This window comes from Trachemys scripta, chromosome 5 (assembly GCF_013100865.1).
Source record: "Trachemys scripta elegans isolate TJP31775 chromosome 5, CAS_Tse_1.0, whole genome shotgun sequence".
NCBI classification, from domain to species: domain Eukaryota; kingdom Metazoa; phylum Chordata; order Testudines; family Emydidae; genus Trachemys; species Trachemys scripta.
In genome coordinates this window covers 85,845,641-85,863,237 of record NC_048302.1, presented here as the reverse complement: position 1 = coordinate 85,863,237, position 17,597 = coordinate 85,845,641, and the positions used below count along the sequence as shown (strand labels likewise).

Here is a 17,597-nt window from a genome sequence, read left to right as displayed (position 1 = left end):
ATTTGTTAGTCTCTAAGGTGCCACAAGTACTCCTGTTCTTCTTTTTGCGGATACAGACTAACACGGCTGTTACTCTGAAACCTAATCAGTCCCAAAATAATATATATCACCAAACAAAGCTATTACACATCCACCATGTGAAGAATAAAGGTTAATAATCCAGTGTCAACAATGATGTACTATATACAAATGCTGGTAAAAATGATATACTAATGGAACCACCATAAAATAAAATGATCTTTCCAGTCCACCTTGGAACAGAATCTTTTGATAACAATAACACATCCAGCTTGTTCAAATAAGAAATGTTAACAGATATGAGTTTGCATTTATGGGACAGCAAATGCAATAATGAAAGTGAAATATAATGCTGGTAGATCAGTAACGTTACCTGCACAAATTGCACATTATTTTCTGCTTTTTAATGTCATGGTGGGGTGATTTTTTTTCTTCTTATGCTATTAACAATTGCTTACTTGAATACAAGAGTAAGGACTGGTGAAAAATATAAAATTATTTTTACTCTTAACAGGAGGATTAAAGATGAATTCACATGTGTCAACTAAATATAATCTAATTGGATTTGTAATATTTCAGGACTGTTAAAAATCCACATTAACTAAGTGATTTTTGAACTACAATATCCAGCATAGTCATGAAAGACTGCATTTAGGTATAAAGTGTATTACATTTCAGATGTTATCTTAGTGAAATCATTAAGCTCCCGTTCATTTAATTATATTAGCCACATGCATACTGCTAAAACTACTAAACCAAAGGCTTCAATCTGCTAAATAGTAAGCAGAAGCACTGAAACAGATAGATTTCCATTGCACACTAAATGTGAGATTTGATTCTATATTCTATTACAAATTATTAACTTTCCAGTAAAGCTTCTAGATGTTTTATTCCCAAAGAGTGAAGCTGAATGCAAGGTAAGTTAAACAAGAGGAACTTTATTAAAGCCTGTGGACTTCTCTCTCCATGTGGCTGAGTTGTCCTTTAACCTAACTCCCTGCATTCCCTATTCCTCCTGTGACACTTCAGTTTCACTGACCAGGATATATCGTCCCTGTTTTACAAACATTTTAATATAAAATTAAAAACAAATAATTGATACCCAGACTCCAGGTTCTGTCTCTTCTGCAAGAGGTTTTTAGCACACAGCTAAGCTGGAGTTTCATCTTTACTATAGACTCATGTGGTTGCATAGTTTTTGAGATAGTTTGGTCTTCTCAACAGGTGAATGACAGGCTCTAGAGCCAGTTCCTCCTGTGAGGATCTAGCCAACAGAGAGAAACCAGAAGGAGTAGGCTTATGAGTTGTGAGGAGCATTCGTCTTCGGGGTCAGTAGGTTCTTTGCTAACCTGCTATACAATATTGCCCGCTTTCATGGATTGTTGGCCATCTCCTCTTGGTGGATTCTCCATCCTTCTAGTTGCAGCAGGCCTCCATTCATTGGTGGGCGGATCATGTGGTAACAGTCTCTTTCTGCTGGTGGTTATCACATGACCAGCAGGCATCACACCCTGCTATCAAGGAGCAGAGATGTGTATTCATTCCTGGCTGGTAAATATACTCTCAAGCCTGTCTAAGACAGCTATCAATGCCAAGGTGTGAGGCCTGCATATTTTGCACAACATGCTTATGGAATGAGGTGGAGACAACTTCCTGTCCTCAAAATATGATTCTATCCTGCATACTCAACTAATCTTTAATTTGAAAATATGGTTCTGCTCCTACCAGAACCTTGGCTTTTGTCTTCTGGCCATCCTACTCTTATCATTCTTTTGTCTGCTTGCAATTGGGCTTTTCCATAGCCTCTGATTTCCATTAGCTTCAGTGTTGAGACCAGGAGACAGTGCAGCATGGATTCAATGTCCTGATCCCCTTCCTCCAGCTCGCTGATGCTGGGTACATATGGATACAACATCTGATCTCCCTGGTAGTGTTGGAGCTGCACCAACATATGTTGCAAGAAGGGGCTTTGACATTTTTTCTATATTGTTTCTAGGGGTGTCTAAGCTTACTGCACTATTATTGGCTATAGGTGTACTGATGGAACCCACCCCCACTCCAAAATCATAGCCAGAAGCTCTTTTTCTATTTTGTTCAGTCTCTGAAGGGGTCTGCTGGCTGCTTCTGCAAAAGAGTGACACCCAATCCTCTGATGCATCACACTGGAGTGGCAGTGTCTCTCCTGGCTGGTAGTACTTCAGGACAGGGGCATCCATTATCATTTGTTTCAGCATGTCAAATGCTTACTGTTAGCGACCTGCCCAGTCCCTCTCAACATCCTGCCTTGTGAGCTGACAGACACTTGTACAGGAGCTGATATATGGGTTCCTCTATTGCAGAGAAGTGTGGACAGAAAATATATCATTCCTATAAAGTGCTGTACCCCTTCAGGAGTGCTGGAACAAATTGTATAAGGGGTGCTGAGAGCCATTGAACCAAACTGTAAATCCTGTATATGATGAAAACCACTTGAAGCCAGGGGGTGCAGTACACTCAGCACCCCTAATTCCAGCACCTATGTACCCCTTTCAGATCTGCTAGAGCTGGAATGTCTGATTGTCTTCATTTTGATGGGATCAGCTCTCCATCCCTCTGATGTGAGCAGATGTTCAATGTATGTCACCTCATGCTGTTTGAGTCACATTTTATCTGCATTCAGTTTTATGTTCCTGTCCCTGCATCGCTGTAGAAAAACTTGTCATTTCCTGTCATGGGTCTCATTCAGCTTCTGTATCATGGCTTCTTTCACCTACAATGAGGATATCATCTGCAATTGTTTTCTTACAGCACTTGATGAGTCTTCTCTGGAATACCTCTGGCACTAGGCTTATATTCATCAGCATGCATAGCTATCTGTCGCGACCAAATAATGTTGCACAGGTAGTCAGCATACTGACTCTTTAACCAGGCTTATGGGTCAAAACCCATTCATTACATCACAGACCATACAGATTCTGGATTAGGAAAGTTCTAGCAAGATTTCATCTATTGTGGGCAGTGGATATTTTCAATGCCGGTTTCAGTGGCTTTGGGTCTATGCAGATGAACAACATACCTGATGACATCTTTACCACCACTAGGCTGCACTATCCTCTAGAGGCTCTATAATACTCCTGGGCTACACATTTTTTAACTCCTTGGCCCACTGGACTACATAGTGCCATAGTCTCTCTGTTTGCATATTTACTACCGGATCGGATCCATGATTTGTATGGCTGTATTCCCAAGTGAGGTCTGGGGTGCTTACCATCCACCACCGCAAACTTCAGTTGGTACCATCTGTTACTTCTCAGATTAGTCACTATGAGGTCACATTTTCCTTTGGGTTCCACTGTGTTCTCATTTTACATTGTGACTGCTCTTTGTAATGGGTGTGTTCAAGTCCAACTCATCCCAAGAAATCAGTGTGCAGGAGGCCTCAGTATTCAGCTGAAATCACAAAAGGCGAGTTCCTATTAATATGGTTCCGTGCATGGAGGATGGTACCATCCCTTGTTACTTTCTTGTCCTGACAGCTTGAACTGATATTCTCTCAGAGCCCAGGAGAGTCTCACGATGTTACCACCGCTGTCTGATGTGCCATCCCCCTCTTGTACAAATCTGACAATCTTTCCAAGACCTTCCTCTGCCCATAGACTCATAGACTTTAAGGTCAGAAAGGACCATATGATCATCTAGTCTGACCTCCTGCACAACACAGGCCACAGGATCTCACCCACCCACTCCTGTAACAAACCCCTGATCTATGTCTGAGCTATTGAAGTCCTCAACTTGTGGTTTAAAGACTTCAAGGTGCAGAGAATCCTCCAGCAAGTGACCCATGCCCCACACTGCAGAGGAAGGTGAAAAAAAACCCAGGGCCTCTGCCAATCTGCCCTGAAGGAAAATTCCTTCCCGACCCCAGATATGGCAATCAGCTAAACCCTGAGCATGTGGGAGAGACTCACCAGCCAGACACCCAGGAAATAATTCTCTGTAGTAACTCAGATCCCACCCTATCTAGTGTCCCATCACAGGTCATTGGGCATATTTACCGGTAACAGTCAAAGATCAATTAATTGCCAAAATTAGGTGATCCTATCATACCATCCCCTCCATAAACTTATCAAGCTTAGTCTTGAAGCCAGATATGTCTTTTGCCTCCACTGCTCCCCTTGGAAGGCTATTCCAGAACTTCACTCCTCTGATGGTTAGAAACCTTCATCTAATTTCAAGTCTAAATTTCCTGATGGCCAGTTTATATCCATTTGTTCTTGTGTCCACATTGGTACTGAGCTTAAATAATTTCTCTCCCTCCATGGTATCTATCCCTCTGATATATTTATAGAGAGCAATCATATCTCCCCTCTTGCACAAGATGGTTCAACCTTGCCACATTCCTTGTAATGCTGTCCTACCTTGGGGCACCTTCTCCTTTACCTGCTCATGATGTCTCACACAGGAAAAACATCTTGCTATGTTTATGGAAGCCAACTGTTTTCCTTTCCTGTTGCCTCACCCCACATGTAGTTCTGGGGATGTGATGCACTTTCTAGGGATTTCATCTTTCCCCTCAAGGCTTCCACTACATGCCACATGCCTAAGCATCTGTTTAATGTGAGATTGCCTTCCCAGAGCAGGCGCTCCTAGAGAGGATGATCCCAAGTGCCACAGACTATCCTGTCCCAAATTAGGGAGTCTGTCAAGACTCAAACATAGCATGTAGCAGCTAGTGTTTGTAAAGCAGTAACATGGAGTCTATCCCTCCACTTTAGAATGTTCTCTAGTGAAAAGCCTGTGTCACTCCACAGTTTTGTCCTGCTTTGGGGAGCAATAAGTCCCTGGAGCTCCTAAGAGTGCTGGGAGGCTTGAGGCAGTGTGGTTCACAGCGGTGCAGATCTCTCTGCCTTGTTCCCCAATAAGGTAAACTAATAGTTTTAATTTCCTGTTGTTGCTCTCCTCCTGCATGGCCAGGTCTGTGTACAGCTCAAACTCCTCCTTCCACCAGGCACATCACTGGACTAGGTTTGTGTCTGCAAAATCCAGATCAAGTTACATGACTCATTCTGCCAGCTGCTCCCTGATCAGACTTTGCCACCAGATTTTATTTGCAAAGAATTGAACAACTGGAACTTTATAAACCCTGTGTCTAACTGGCTGAGTGGCTTCCAACATAATTCCCCTCCTTCCCCGTTCCTTGGTTTCCCATCAACAGCGGTTCCTCCAAGGAACATGCCCCCTATGACTCATGACTCCAGTTCCACTGATCATTTTACATTAGGCATAGAAAGAACAGTGTTTTGACATTTCATTTTTGTACAGCTGTAATTAAGGTATTTTAGTCTTCCAATACTTAAAATTCTAAATTAGGTAGTTCTGTGGTAGGCTGTAGTCCTGAAAGCCAAATAAGTCCCAGGAACAAAGGTTTTTGTTTCGAATATTTCACCAGTATGGCCTTTTCTGCCCTGGCTTCAGTATGGTACAATGTATCATCAAGACAAGCATACAGAGGAATTCTTATGCATTTTAAATACATCTTTATAACTGATTTAAATATCCTTTAGCTGTATTTTTAACATCCCCTGAATTTGGCTTATCATCTGAATAAGAATGTTGCATCATCTCAAGCAAAGTCTGTAAACACATTTAAAATATTTATATATACATAAGCAGTTCCATAGATTTACAGAGACAAGGAAGTCACTAAGTCTTCCTACAGTAGAGTGATATGTTGTAATACAGTAGAGTGATATGATCCATAAAAAAAAAAAAACAACCACCACCTTGACATATTAACATGAATAATAAAGCCAATTAGTTGTTAAAATGCCCATTCTCCAGATTCACATGATGTAAACTGACAAGTCATTTTTCCTAATTTTCAGTATCAATAAACAAACCAAAAAATTGTAACCTTCCATTTTTAATTAAGCAATTCATCTATAATGTTCCATAGTGTATGTGCAATGTGTATGCTGATAGTTTAGTAGAATCTCTCATTAAAAATAACTTTCACATTAAAGAATAAATGAATGTGCACTGAAAAAAGGACAAGCTATTAACATGAAGATCAAGAGATGTAAAATCATGGTGGTACTTACCACTGTGAAATTCATAACCTTCAAAATCCATATTGTCATTGCTAAGTTAACAATCATGGTAACCAACAGCAGAAGGACAAAGAAGTATAAGCACCTCTTTCGCCATCCATAAATTCCCACTGGATAAAGTTGCGGATTTTCAATCCTTGGCAGGCTATTCTGCTGTGTTGCCAGTATATACTGTTCTCGTGTCATCTGGGGGGGGGGGGGGAGACAAAATAAATGTAAGAAAATGAAAAATCATCATTTGATAGATTTTATTCTATGAAGATTATCTGAATAGGTTTCCAAAAACATCATATTGCAGCCACTGAACTGTGTTAAAGAAAAAAAAAATGCATTGAGCCAAATTCAACTATACCAATTTGTTTGAGCTAGGCTTTTAGTACCCATGTGATTTTTAGCTATTTGCTGCTCTTTGATATAAAGCATTCTTTTTCTTATTATCATGGATTATAAAGTGACTAATGGAGGAACAGATGTGATTATAACTAAGTCAGGCTACAAGTTTCAGTAGTATGTGGAAAATATGGGAAACTAGGAGGAAAAAAAATGTAGAAAAGAAAATAGACCATATGTGCTTGGCTCAAATACAGTTTTATTGGCTTCTTCATAGATGAGTGTGTCACAGAAAGTCATTTTTGAAAGGTAAGTCATTAATATCTTTAATATGGAAAAAGAAAAATAGTGTCATGCTTTGGCTTAGAACAAAATTTTACAAGTGACATTCTCACTGTTTTATCAGGTATTGTGACAAAGTTCCTCCTCTATCTTGGTGGGTCCTGCGCTTATTGGCGGATTTTCTTGCCTCAGAGATTCACCATGTGGGTTGGGGAACAGCCCAGAGACCTTCCCCTCTGGGAGAACCCACAGTCCAGGTCAATTGGGAAGTTTGGGGGGAACCCAGGCCCGCCCTCTACTCCGGGTTCCAACCCAGGGCCCTGTGGACTGCAGCTGTCTATAGTGCCTCCTGTAATAGCTGCATGACAGCTACAACTCCCTGGGCTACTTCCCCATGGCCTCCTCCAAACACCTTCCTTATTCTCACCACAGGACCTTCCTCCTGGTGTCTGATAACACTTGTGCTCCTCAGTCCTCCAGCAGCACACCCTCTCACTCTCAGCTCCTTGCGCCTCTTGCTCCCAGCTCCTCACACTCACACCAGAAACTGAAGTGAGCTCCTTTTTAAAACCCAGATGCCCTGATTAGCCTGCCTTAATTGACTCTAGAAGCTTCCTGATTACTCTAATGCAGCCCCTGCTCTGGTCACTCAGGGAACAGAAAACTACTCATCCAGTGACCAGTATATTTGCCCTCTACCAGACTCCTGTACCCCACTGGTCTGGGTCTGTCACAGTATGCATCATCTTACATATATTGTATTCCATAGAAAAGCATGCATTTTAAGAACATCAAGGTTACAAAATAAATCACTCAGTCAGTAAGTGCCAAACTTTCCCAGCAACCTTAAGTCTGCCCCTTTTGGCATAAGAGTTACTATAGTGTTTAAGTATTTGTTCAGAATTTTTCTTCAAGACCCTTCCATCATTCAGTGCTCAGGTTGGACAGTACATGGTGAATGAGGTAGGATTGAACCTGGAACCTGTGAAGCTAAATGCATGAGCTTCTATTGCATGAGCTAAAAGTTATATGCCTCTTAGCTAAGGCTGGCTGTATAGCAGACTCATTAAACTATAAGTGGTCTTGGTGCCACTAGATGGGACAGAACACCACACCAGAGGTATGTGGGTTACATACTTCCCCTAGCTGAAGAAGCGTGTCCCAAGCTTCCGAGACTTTCCAGTTGAAATCCCGGATGAGCCCCCACTTGTAACGCCAACAGACCCTGGTCATCAGTGGACAGGATCAAATCTGGGACCTCTGGAGGCAAATGCATGAGCTAAAAGCCATATGGCTGTTAGCTAAGGTTTGGGGAGAAGACTCATTAATCTCTCTCCTTAAGTGGTCTCGGTGCCATTAGAGGGGACAGAACACCACATCCAGGTGGTGTGTGGGTTACACAAAGACCATACTTTAAACCTTTATAATACTACCAAATCAAAATGGATTGTCACTAGTCTACCAAAAGGCATAGTCTTTAGATCCCATATATGTCCCAGGAGTCAAGGTTCTATTACAAATCAATGAGGTGTCAGAGCTGTTCATGTAAAGGTTACCCCTCCCCCACATCCCAAACTCCCTCTACCAATAATAGCGCAAAAAAAAAACCCTGCCCTACCAAAGAATGTCTATCATTTTTACTGCCAGTCTGAGTGGTTTTGATTCTTCATGACTATATAAAAGGGAAAATACAAAGACATGGTCAACAAAAACAGATAATTCACTTAGCCCAAGCAGTAGACTGGACATAAAAAAATTACAAAACACAAATTTTGTATTAGAATAATTTTAGTCTACATTTTAGACTGTTCTCAACATATGCCAATTTAGGAAACTAACTCAGAATGTCAGGGCACATGCATTCACTACATTAACTTCTAATCTTTTGCTTTAATAACTGTAGAAGTAAATACAGAAATCTTCTTCCATTTTTACATCCTCTATTTTTTTCTGTCATTTATGATCCTATTCAATGTTCAAACTTGCCTCTCTCTTTCAACAGAAAAATGCCTCAGTTTTTATATGCGACTTAAAATTAAATGAAGGCAATTTGTGTTCTAAAAATACTATTTCTAATGTGACTATAAAATGATGAGATTATAGATTTTGAACTTTACAGGAATAAAAAAAGGGTAAGCCATTGAGTGAATGTGTAGGTAGATCCATTCATCCAACCCATAACAAAATACATCAGAGAAAATTACTAATTTTACATTTAAAAACAATGTTCATTTCCTGGTACAAATAACAGGGCAACTTTTAAGATATCTTATGAGTAAAGATGGGTGAACTGATCCACACAAAAGTAAGAACCAACGTAGATCTGCTTGAAGGATCAAACAAGTCTCAAATTTCACTAGCAAGTCTGTTCTCATGAGTTCAAGACCATGGATAAGCTGCTGAATAAGTGGATACTTATCCAACTCAAAACACTGAGGTTTACCCATCACTTCTTATGAGCAAAGATATTAATTGCGTGACATTACAATCACAACTTCTTCCTCCAGCATTGTGAAAGGCAGAGACTCCAATGGTGACTTGGAATTCGATTCACTTTGTGAACCTGTTATGGAGAAGTTTAGTCAGTGAAATCCTGTCTTTTCTTTAACTCCTATTCTTTCACAGTTGCTGCAAGTTCTTCACTTCCAAATCACCTTAAAATGTATGTATCACAGCAGTGAACATTAGAAGGCATATATACAATTGTAACAAAACAGGTAAGCGACAGAATTATGCATGTTATAAAGAGTTCTGAAAAACATAAGTCTCACAATCATAGAGGATTGAGAGGATTTTTGTTTTGCTTTGTTTTTTCTTTTCTTTTAAAGAGCAAGGAGAGCTTCCCTTTGCCCCTTGGTCTTAATCACATGATTGCTTCTTGTAGTCAAACTTCACCAATGGGGTTTCCTTCAACTAACACACTTCTCTCAACACCTAGAGAACTTCCTAGTGCAGGTTAGCTAAGAGGCCTCAAAGCACGTTCCTCTTATGCCCTGGCAGAATGACATAATTTACCACAGCTGTGGCCAGCCTTATTTTCCTGACAATCCATGAATCGAGGGGTAGGCAGCTGTAGTTTTTCCCTTCTTCACAAAGGATTAGTCAACCATATTCTTTCCAGCTGCTGAATTCCTGTATATTTACTGAGTCATAATCATAACAATTCCTGACTCATCCTTGAATTATTTGGGTGCACTCTCCCCATCCCTCACTCTTTACCTTGTGACCTGCAAATATATATTATCACAATAGAGCTAGGTTAAAAGATTTAAGGTTGTAAAGTCAAGCTCTCAAAAATTAGGCACTGTTGGAACTCAGGTTGTCCATAAAACCTTGATTTGTCCTCCTCTTGTGTATATGGATTATAACACAGCTGTTAATTACTTATCACATCCTCTTCCCCCTCCTGCCCCCAAGTCAGGATTCCTGCCTCATTCAGATCATAGGATGGACAGCTTTCCGTACACATTTTTATTTTTATCATTTCAAGTGAGAAAGTGATTTTTGTGTTGTTGGTTTTTTTGGGGGCGGGGAAAAATAGGGAGTGGAGGGAAATGGATTTATTTATTGATCATTCAAGACTCCTACCTTTTTGAGCCAAAATATCATGAGAAGAGCTCACACAGTCTGAGCACAGTTGAAACAGAGTCTGGGTTTCACCCCCAAACCTGTACTCAAAACTTGTCCAGATCCTGATTAGACAAATTAGAGGACTGGGCCAAAAGAAACCTGATGAGATTCAACAAGGACAAGTGCAGAGTCCTGCACATAGGACAGAAGAATCCCATGCACTGTTACAGATTAGGGACTGAATGGCAGAAGCAGTTCTGAAGAAAAGGACCTAGGGTTACAGTGGACAAGAAGCTGGATATGAGTGTGCCCTTGTTGCCAAGAAGGCTAACGGCATTTTGGGCTGTATAAGTAGGGGCATTGCCAGCAGATCGAGGGACGTGATCATTCTACTCTACCATTCGACATTGGTGAGGCCTCATCTGGAGTACTGTGTCCAGTTTTGGGCCCCACACTACAAGAAGGATGTGGAAAAATTGGGAAGAGTCCAGCGGAGGGCAACAAAAATGATTAGGGGGCTGGAGCATATGACTTATGAGGAGAGGCTGAGGGAACTGGGATTGTTTAGTCTGCAGAAGAGAAGAATGAGGGGGGATTTGATAGCTGCTTTCAACTACCTGAAAGGGGGGTCCAAAGAGGATGGATCTAGACTGTCCTCAGTGGTACCTGATGACAGAACAAGGAGTAATGGTCTCAAGTTGCAGTTGGGGAGGTTTAGGTTGGATATTAGGAAAAACTTTTTCACTAGGAGGGTGCTGAAGCACTGGAATGGGTTACCTAGGGAGGTGGTGAAATCTCCTTCCTTAGAGGTTTTTAAGGTCAGGCTTGACAAAGCCCTGGCTGGGATGATTTAGTTGGGAATTAGTCCTGCTTTGAGCAGGGGGTTGGACTAGATGACCTCCTGAGGTCCCTTCCAACCCTGATATTTTATGATTCTATGATTTAAATACTTCCTCTTCCTTGGCTCTGCACCGTAACATAATACTTTGGTATTCCTTTTGGAATCTTTTATGCCTCTAAAAGTAATGTTTCAATTACAGCTGCTTGGAAATCTTCCATTGAAATTATTTTTGACCGAAAATGCAGTTTCCACAAAAAATAAAATTTTGGCTTGCACAGCAAACTTAGAAATGCCTTACCTCACAGACCATTTTCAGAAGGCTTAACGTAGATCCTGATCCTGCAATCAGATGAGTGCAGGTAGACTTTACAACCCTGCAGAGTTCCACTAAAGGGTGCCTCACTGATCCAATTGTAGGATCGGAGCTTAGACTGTCAATTCTTCCAAAAAGGGACTTCATTTTTATTTCACTGCTGAGACCTTATGAACATTAATGGTGTAATAAAGATAATTAAATATATTAGGGCAGTGTTCTATGAAATGGTCAATAGATTTGTAATAAGCAATCTGATGAATTTGGAATATGAAAAAAATCAGAAGGCAAGTTGTGGATACAGATTGATGAATGAAAATGACATTGAAGGAGATTTTGGGATTCAATTTAACAGTAAAATAGGTTGTACTATTGAGTTACTACGAAGATGGCAAATAAATTCAGAAAGGGCCCCAAAGGGTGTATAATAAAAATGGCTGTCCAATTATTTTTTTAAAATCGCAATTAATCATGAGATTAAAATAGTTGTAACAAATTGAAGTATTAAACTGAAACAGAATAACATTTAAAATTAATATTTTGATGTTTTTCTACATTTTCAAATGTATGGATTTCAATTACAACACAATAAAAAATGTACAGTGCTCGCTTTATGTTATTTTATTACAAATATTTGCACTCTAAAAAGATAAAAAATAGTATTTTTCAATTCACCTCAAACTGTAGTGCAATCTTTATATTGTTAAAGTGCAACTTACAAATGTAGAATTACTTTGTTTTTACATAACTACACTCAAAACAAAACAATGTAAAACTTTAGAGCCTACAAGTCGAAATAGGAAGGGGCACATGAATGTTTAGCATACCTGGCACATCAATGCCTTGTAACACCATCTACAACTGTGCCATCTGAACGCCTGTTCTCACTTTCAGGCAACACTGTAAACAAGAAGTGGACATCATTATCTCCAGTAAATGTAAATAAACATCTTAGTGATTGGCTGAACAAGAAGTAGGACTGAGTGGACTTGTATGAGGTGAATTGAAAAATACTATTTTTTTTTAAACAGTGCTCAGGTTATATAAAGCGGCCTTTTTGTTGTTTTAAAGAATGGGAGAGGACAGGAACAAAAAGGAAAAAGTTTCAAATGTAATACCCTGTGATGTGGGATGAGATCCCCGTACTTGGATTCCTGATTCCGCAGCTGGCAGTGTGAAGCTCAAACTATGGTGGTGGGGGCCAGTCACTGCAGAGAACCCATTAAGACATACATAGCCCTCAACAGCAAAATTCTGGCAGCTCACCTGCTGCTTCCTGTTTCATCGAATATTAGGGTTAAAGAGACCTCAGGAGGTCATCTAGTCCAATCCCCTGCTCAAAGCAGACCAACACCAACTAAATCATCCCAGCCAAGGCTTTGTCAAGCCTTGAAAACTTCTAATAATGGAGATTCTACCTAGGTAACTCATTCCAGTGCTTCACCACCCTCCTAGTGAAATAGTGTTTCCTAATATCCAACCTAGACCTCCTCCTATAGACGCCGACTTCTAATGGCGCCAGTGGGTGCTCGACTACCCTCTCTCCCTAGCCCTGCCCTGACTCCACCCTGCCTCGCCCCCTCCCAATCCCTTCTCCAAAGTCCCCGCCCCAACTCCAACCCCTCCCTGCCCCTATTCAACTCCTTCCTCAAATCCACGCCCAGACCCCACCTCTTCCCCAGCACGCCACGTTCCCACTCCTCCCCCCTCCCTCCTGGAGCTTGCTATAGCTGTTAGGCAACGGCAAGCACTGGGAGGGAGGGGGGAGGAGCGGGGATGCAGCGCACTCAGGGGAGGAGACTGAGGCGAGGTGGGGCGGGGAGCTTGGCTGCCGGTGGGTGCAGAGCACCTACTAATTTTTCCCTGTGGGTGCTCCAGCCTCTGAGCACCCACAGAGTCGGCACCTATGCCTCCCCCACTGCAACTTGAGACTACTGCTTCTTGTTCTATCATCTGCCACCACCGAGAACAGCCTAGCTCTATCCTCTTTGGAACCCCCCTTCAGGTAGTTGAAGGCTGCTATCAAATCCCCCCTCACTCTTCTTTTCTCCAGACTAAATAATCCCAGTTCCCTCAGCCTCTCCTTGTAAATCATGTGCCCCAGCCCCCTAATCATTTTCGTTGCCCTCCACTGGACTCTCTCCAATTTGTCCACATCCCTTCTGTAGTGGGGGACCAAAACTGGATGCAGTACTCCAGTTTCATCCAGCCTTCCCTCCACTTATGATGATTACTGCTGGGACAGGGACTTTCTCTGCTACTCCAGTTTTTCCCTCCACTCCACAGCTCTGAGAGCAGGTAGCTAGGAGTGAGGGAAGTAGAGAAGGAGAGATTATGAGAAGGAGACAGAGATGGACACAGACTCTTCCAAAAAGAATATTCCTGCAGCCTAGCTGAAGATGCACTGAACTACAAACCAGCAGCCCATGAGTTCTTCTTTCAACTTTTCCAGTGACTTCATTAATCTATACCTTTCCTGCTCCGAATTATTAACCAAGGTCTCATACTCCTACTTTAGGGGAGACAAATTATCGTTCACTAACAGATAAAGTCCCTGAAAGCAAAAAGGAGCAGAGTTCAGGTTGGTTTTGAAACCACAACTATTTCCAGACTTAAGGTTTTGAGATTGCCGTACAATGGCCTTGTTTTCTGACTATCAAACTTTTTAAACTTTTACCTTCAGATGTTCTGACATTGAAACTTGTATGCATTTCTTTTTTATAAAGTACAGAATTATTGTTTAATATGTTTCTGTTTAAAACTTTAAAAAAAAAACTTTCTGATAGAATTGAAGGAGGAATTTTAGGGATTGTGAACTTTTAATGACAAGAACTAAGTATAGACATATCCTCAACATAGGTGGAAAAAAATATACCTATATCATCACTTTTAATAACGGTTATATCACAAGGGAAGAATTTGTTGATTCAGTGTGACCATTTTGTGCCAACTCAGTATTTTGTTTTTACCTTTTTGTCTAGTGGAACATTTGCAATATTAATGGGTATCATTGCAGAATTCCATTGTAGTACATTTACTAAATGTCTAATAATTTGCAGAGTATTTACTGAGTCTTCTAAAATCACTAGCTAGCTTTATTAACGCTTTTAGGCCTCATACAGGATAATCAATATCTTTAAAACACATGTAAGCTTCAAAATGTTTACTTTAATCCACAAATGATTTTTTGAAATCCATTATCAAGTAAAAATCTATTTCCACACCCATATTTGCTACTTTCACAAGCTGTGATAATTCAGAACCTAATCTTGCAAATCAAATTAAGTATGCCACATACGCCTATAGAGATAATAAAATAGATATGCAAAAATTGAGTGAGTTTTGCTACCTGTATAATTAGGATTTTAACAAACCACAGTACGCTGCTTACAGATATTGAGCATTTAAGATTTAATCTCAATGACCTTCAAGTAATCTCTCTTTATTCAAGCACTGAATGAAAAATGTTATAAAGGAATAAAAAGCATATATAAAATATGACAGTAGTCAAACCAAACAATGATATAGGCTGACAAGGGACCTCCAAGCAATCAGGTGACCTGTAATGGAACAGATTTTTGTGTGGTTTTGTCTACCAAAGCAGACAATGAACCAAGAAGAGAAAATATAGCTACTAAGATGAACGTGCCCACATCGGCATTTAGTGTGAATGAGAAAAGCAAAAACAATCTGCTCTTAACCAGCCATAGCAGCTCAGCAGAATGCTTTCAGGACATTAGACAGGTAATTTACCAGAACCAGCTGGCTTTCCTCACTCACCCTGACAGTAACATGCCCTCTAGCCAGGCAGCCCAGGCTGTGGGCAGCTCTCTTTTGTGTGCAACATGTCAGCAAGTTACTCACTCTTTTTCCAATTTGTACAACATGTGACATTAAAAAAAAAAACATACAGATGAAATATTACTTTAGGTTTTCTTTACAGTCTTTAGCTGGCAATCTACCATGTGTAGTGTAACGTGTGTCTCACACAGCAGTAGATGCTGCATAGCACAACAATAATTTCTTACGCTGAAGACCGTAAAGCATAAAATATATACATTCTAAACTGTCTGAAATCATTATTGGATAAGATCAAAAATGATTTTTTTTTGGTGGGGTGGGTTATATGAAGAGAATTATTAATGGTATAATCAGTGGCTAGCCTTACTCTTGTATCTCTTGTAAAAGGCTTTACATGCAACATAAATGAATTTACTCAGAAAGATTTTAAATTAAACAGCTATATGCAAAGCTCTTGCAGTCACTTCCAGTTTGCGTAGTGCATGCTAACTTATGTTTCCTTTGTCACCCAAGGGCTTAGACTTCTCTAAGGAACTTCTAGAATGTTAATATAATTTCTGGTAATCGGGATCATAATACTGGCCAGTGACTATCACCTATGACAGGACAGGCAGCACTAGATTGAGAGGGTAGTGAACATTGCTTTCTTAAACAATTAAATACAGGAAGGGAAAATAGCTTCCCTTGGTATCATCAAAAACAGACTTTAACCACACATTTTATATTATATATAAAGACTAATTAGACCTAAGTACAAGGGAATTGGTATTGACATTCTGTTGGTAAGAATAAAAAGTGTTAGCTCATACATGCCCTGTCCTTATCAAAAGGTACACTATATTTAAATTATATTATCGATATAGAAAAACACAATTTTACTTGCAGCAGGTTAATGGTCTGATACTACAATGCCTTACTACAGGGCATAGAGCTTAGTACTGAGTGTAATCCCCATTGTGGATTATTTAAAATGCTCAAATATTTAAATCAAAATTATTCTTTATTAGTGGTATTGTTTACTTTTTCATTGCACTCAGTTTGGTAATGAAATTGGACTTTACTGTTTAACTTTGATTATAGCAATTTTCTAACTAGTTGCATTTTCTCACTCCTGTGTACTACCATAATGCTTTTGTACTGTCAGCCTGAAACAATGAAGAGCTGTGAACTACCTAAGGTCAAATTCCTGCCCCACTGCATAGTGCAAATGCCCCACTGCATAGTGGAAACAGGCTGAGACCTAGGGTGTTCTTCTGACGCTGTGATAGAAGAGATCCTTCTCCCCATGCAATTCCTTGCCAACAGACATCAGCTAGGGTAGCCTCCATGCCACTTGTCTATTACAAGGTGTGTGTGTGTGTGGGGGGGGAATTTGGTGGATTAACCTAGTAGTGGATTTACTAACTCTTCCCCAAATCCCCACTGTGCAATGGGACAGAGACTGCTCTTCCACATAAACTCTGCAAATCCTGCTCCACACACTGTAGTGTATGGCATTTTAAGCTCTGCTACATGAGAGTCCTACATAGGTGGAATGGAGGAAATTGGGTGTGAACTGCTTCCCTTTCTATGCCTCGGACTTCTGGGAAGTTTAAATGGGCTCTTTCCCATATACTTCAAGATTTGCAAGCACTGGCAGCAACTTAGCAAAATCTTCTGATTAGTTATCTCCTATACATTGTGTCATTATCCTATGAATAATGAAATTCTATATCCTCTATCTTCTCTCTTAGAGCCATTTCATTCTTGAGGGCCACAGTCTCTTTCCTATTCTAAGTCCAGTTAGCCAGGTTTGGTAGATGGGAACTCTACAAGGGTTGAAGAGGAGAAATCCCTCAGTCTGCAGTAGCCTTTGCCACATTTGCATCTTTGGCCTGTGAGGGCAACACCAAGTAGAGGTGAGTAGCAGATGCCCATGTTCTGTTGGACAGAGAAACTCCACAAAACCTCTGTTCTGGCAGATGGTGCATGCACACTCCCCAAAATCGCTCCTATCTCTCAGACTATGCATCTGCTGCTTCTAGTATCTGAGGGTCCTTCAGCGAAGATAGAGACCATACTCCTGATGTTTTCTAACAGTTGATTGGTGCATGTATATTTCAGAATTACTTTTTCTTGCATATCAACCTCGTAGCAGTCCAATTCTCTTATTCACACCAGTAAGCAAGTGAATTTCTTATTAATATTTTGGAATTATTCAGGCACATAAACATCCCCCCAAAACAGTAGGGAATCCAAGTGTTATTATAGAAAATAGATAACATCACAAGAGTGTTTAAAAATGCAAGCAAATCAATGCATGCTTGTGAAAAGTCAGGAAGCAAAGCAAAATAAATATGAAAAACTTGAATTT

The 17,597-nt window shown here is 40.4% G+C and overlaps 1 protein-coding gene across 1 annotated transcript in view; it reads right to left on the bottom strand.

Annotated features, from left to right (window-relative positions):
• Positions 1–6,293, bottom strand: part of SGCZ (sarcoglycan zeta) — a 401,035-nt gene extending 394,742 nt beyond the window's left edge. The window contains exon 1 of the mRNA XM_034772405.1: positions 6,099–6,293. Within this exon, the coding sequence (XP_034628296.1) occupies positions 6,099–6,293 (195 nt within the window). The remainder of the gene's footprint in view (positions 1–6,098) is intronic.
• Between the last annotated feature and the right edge of the window lie 11,304 nt (positions 6,294–17,597).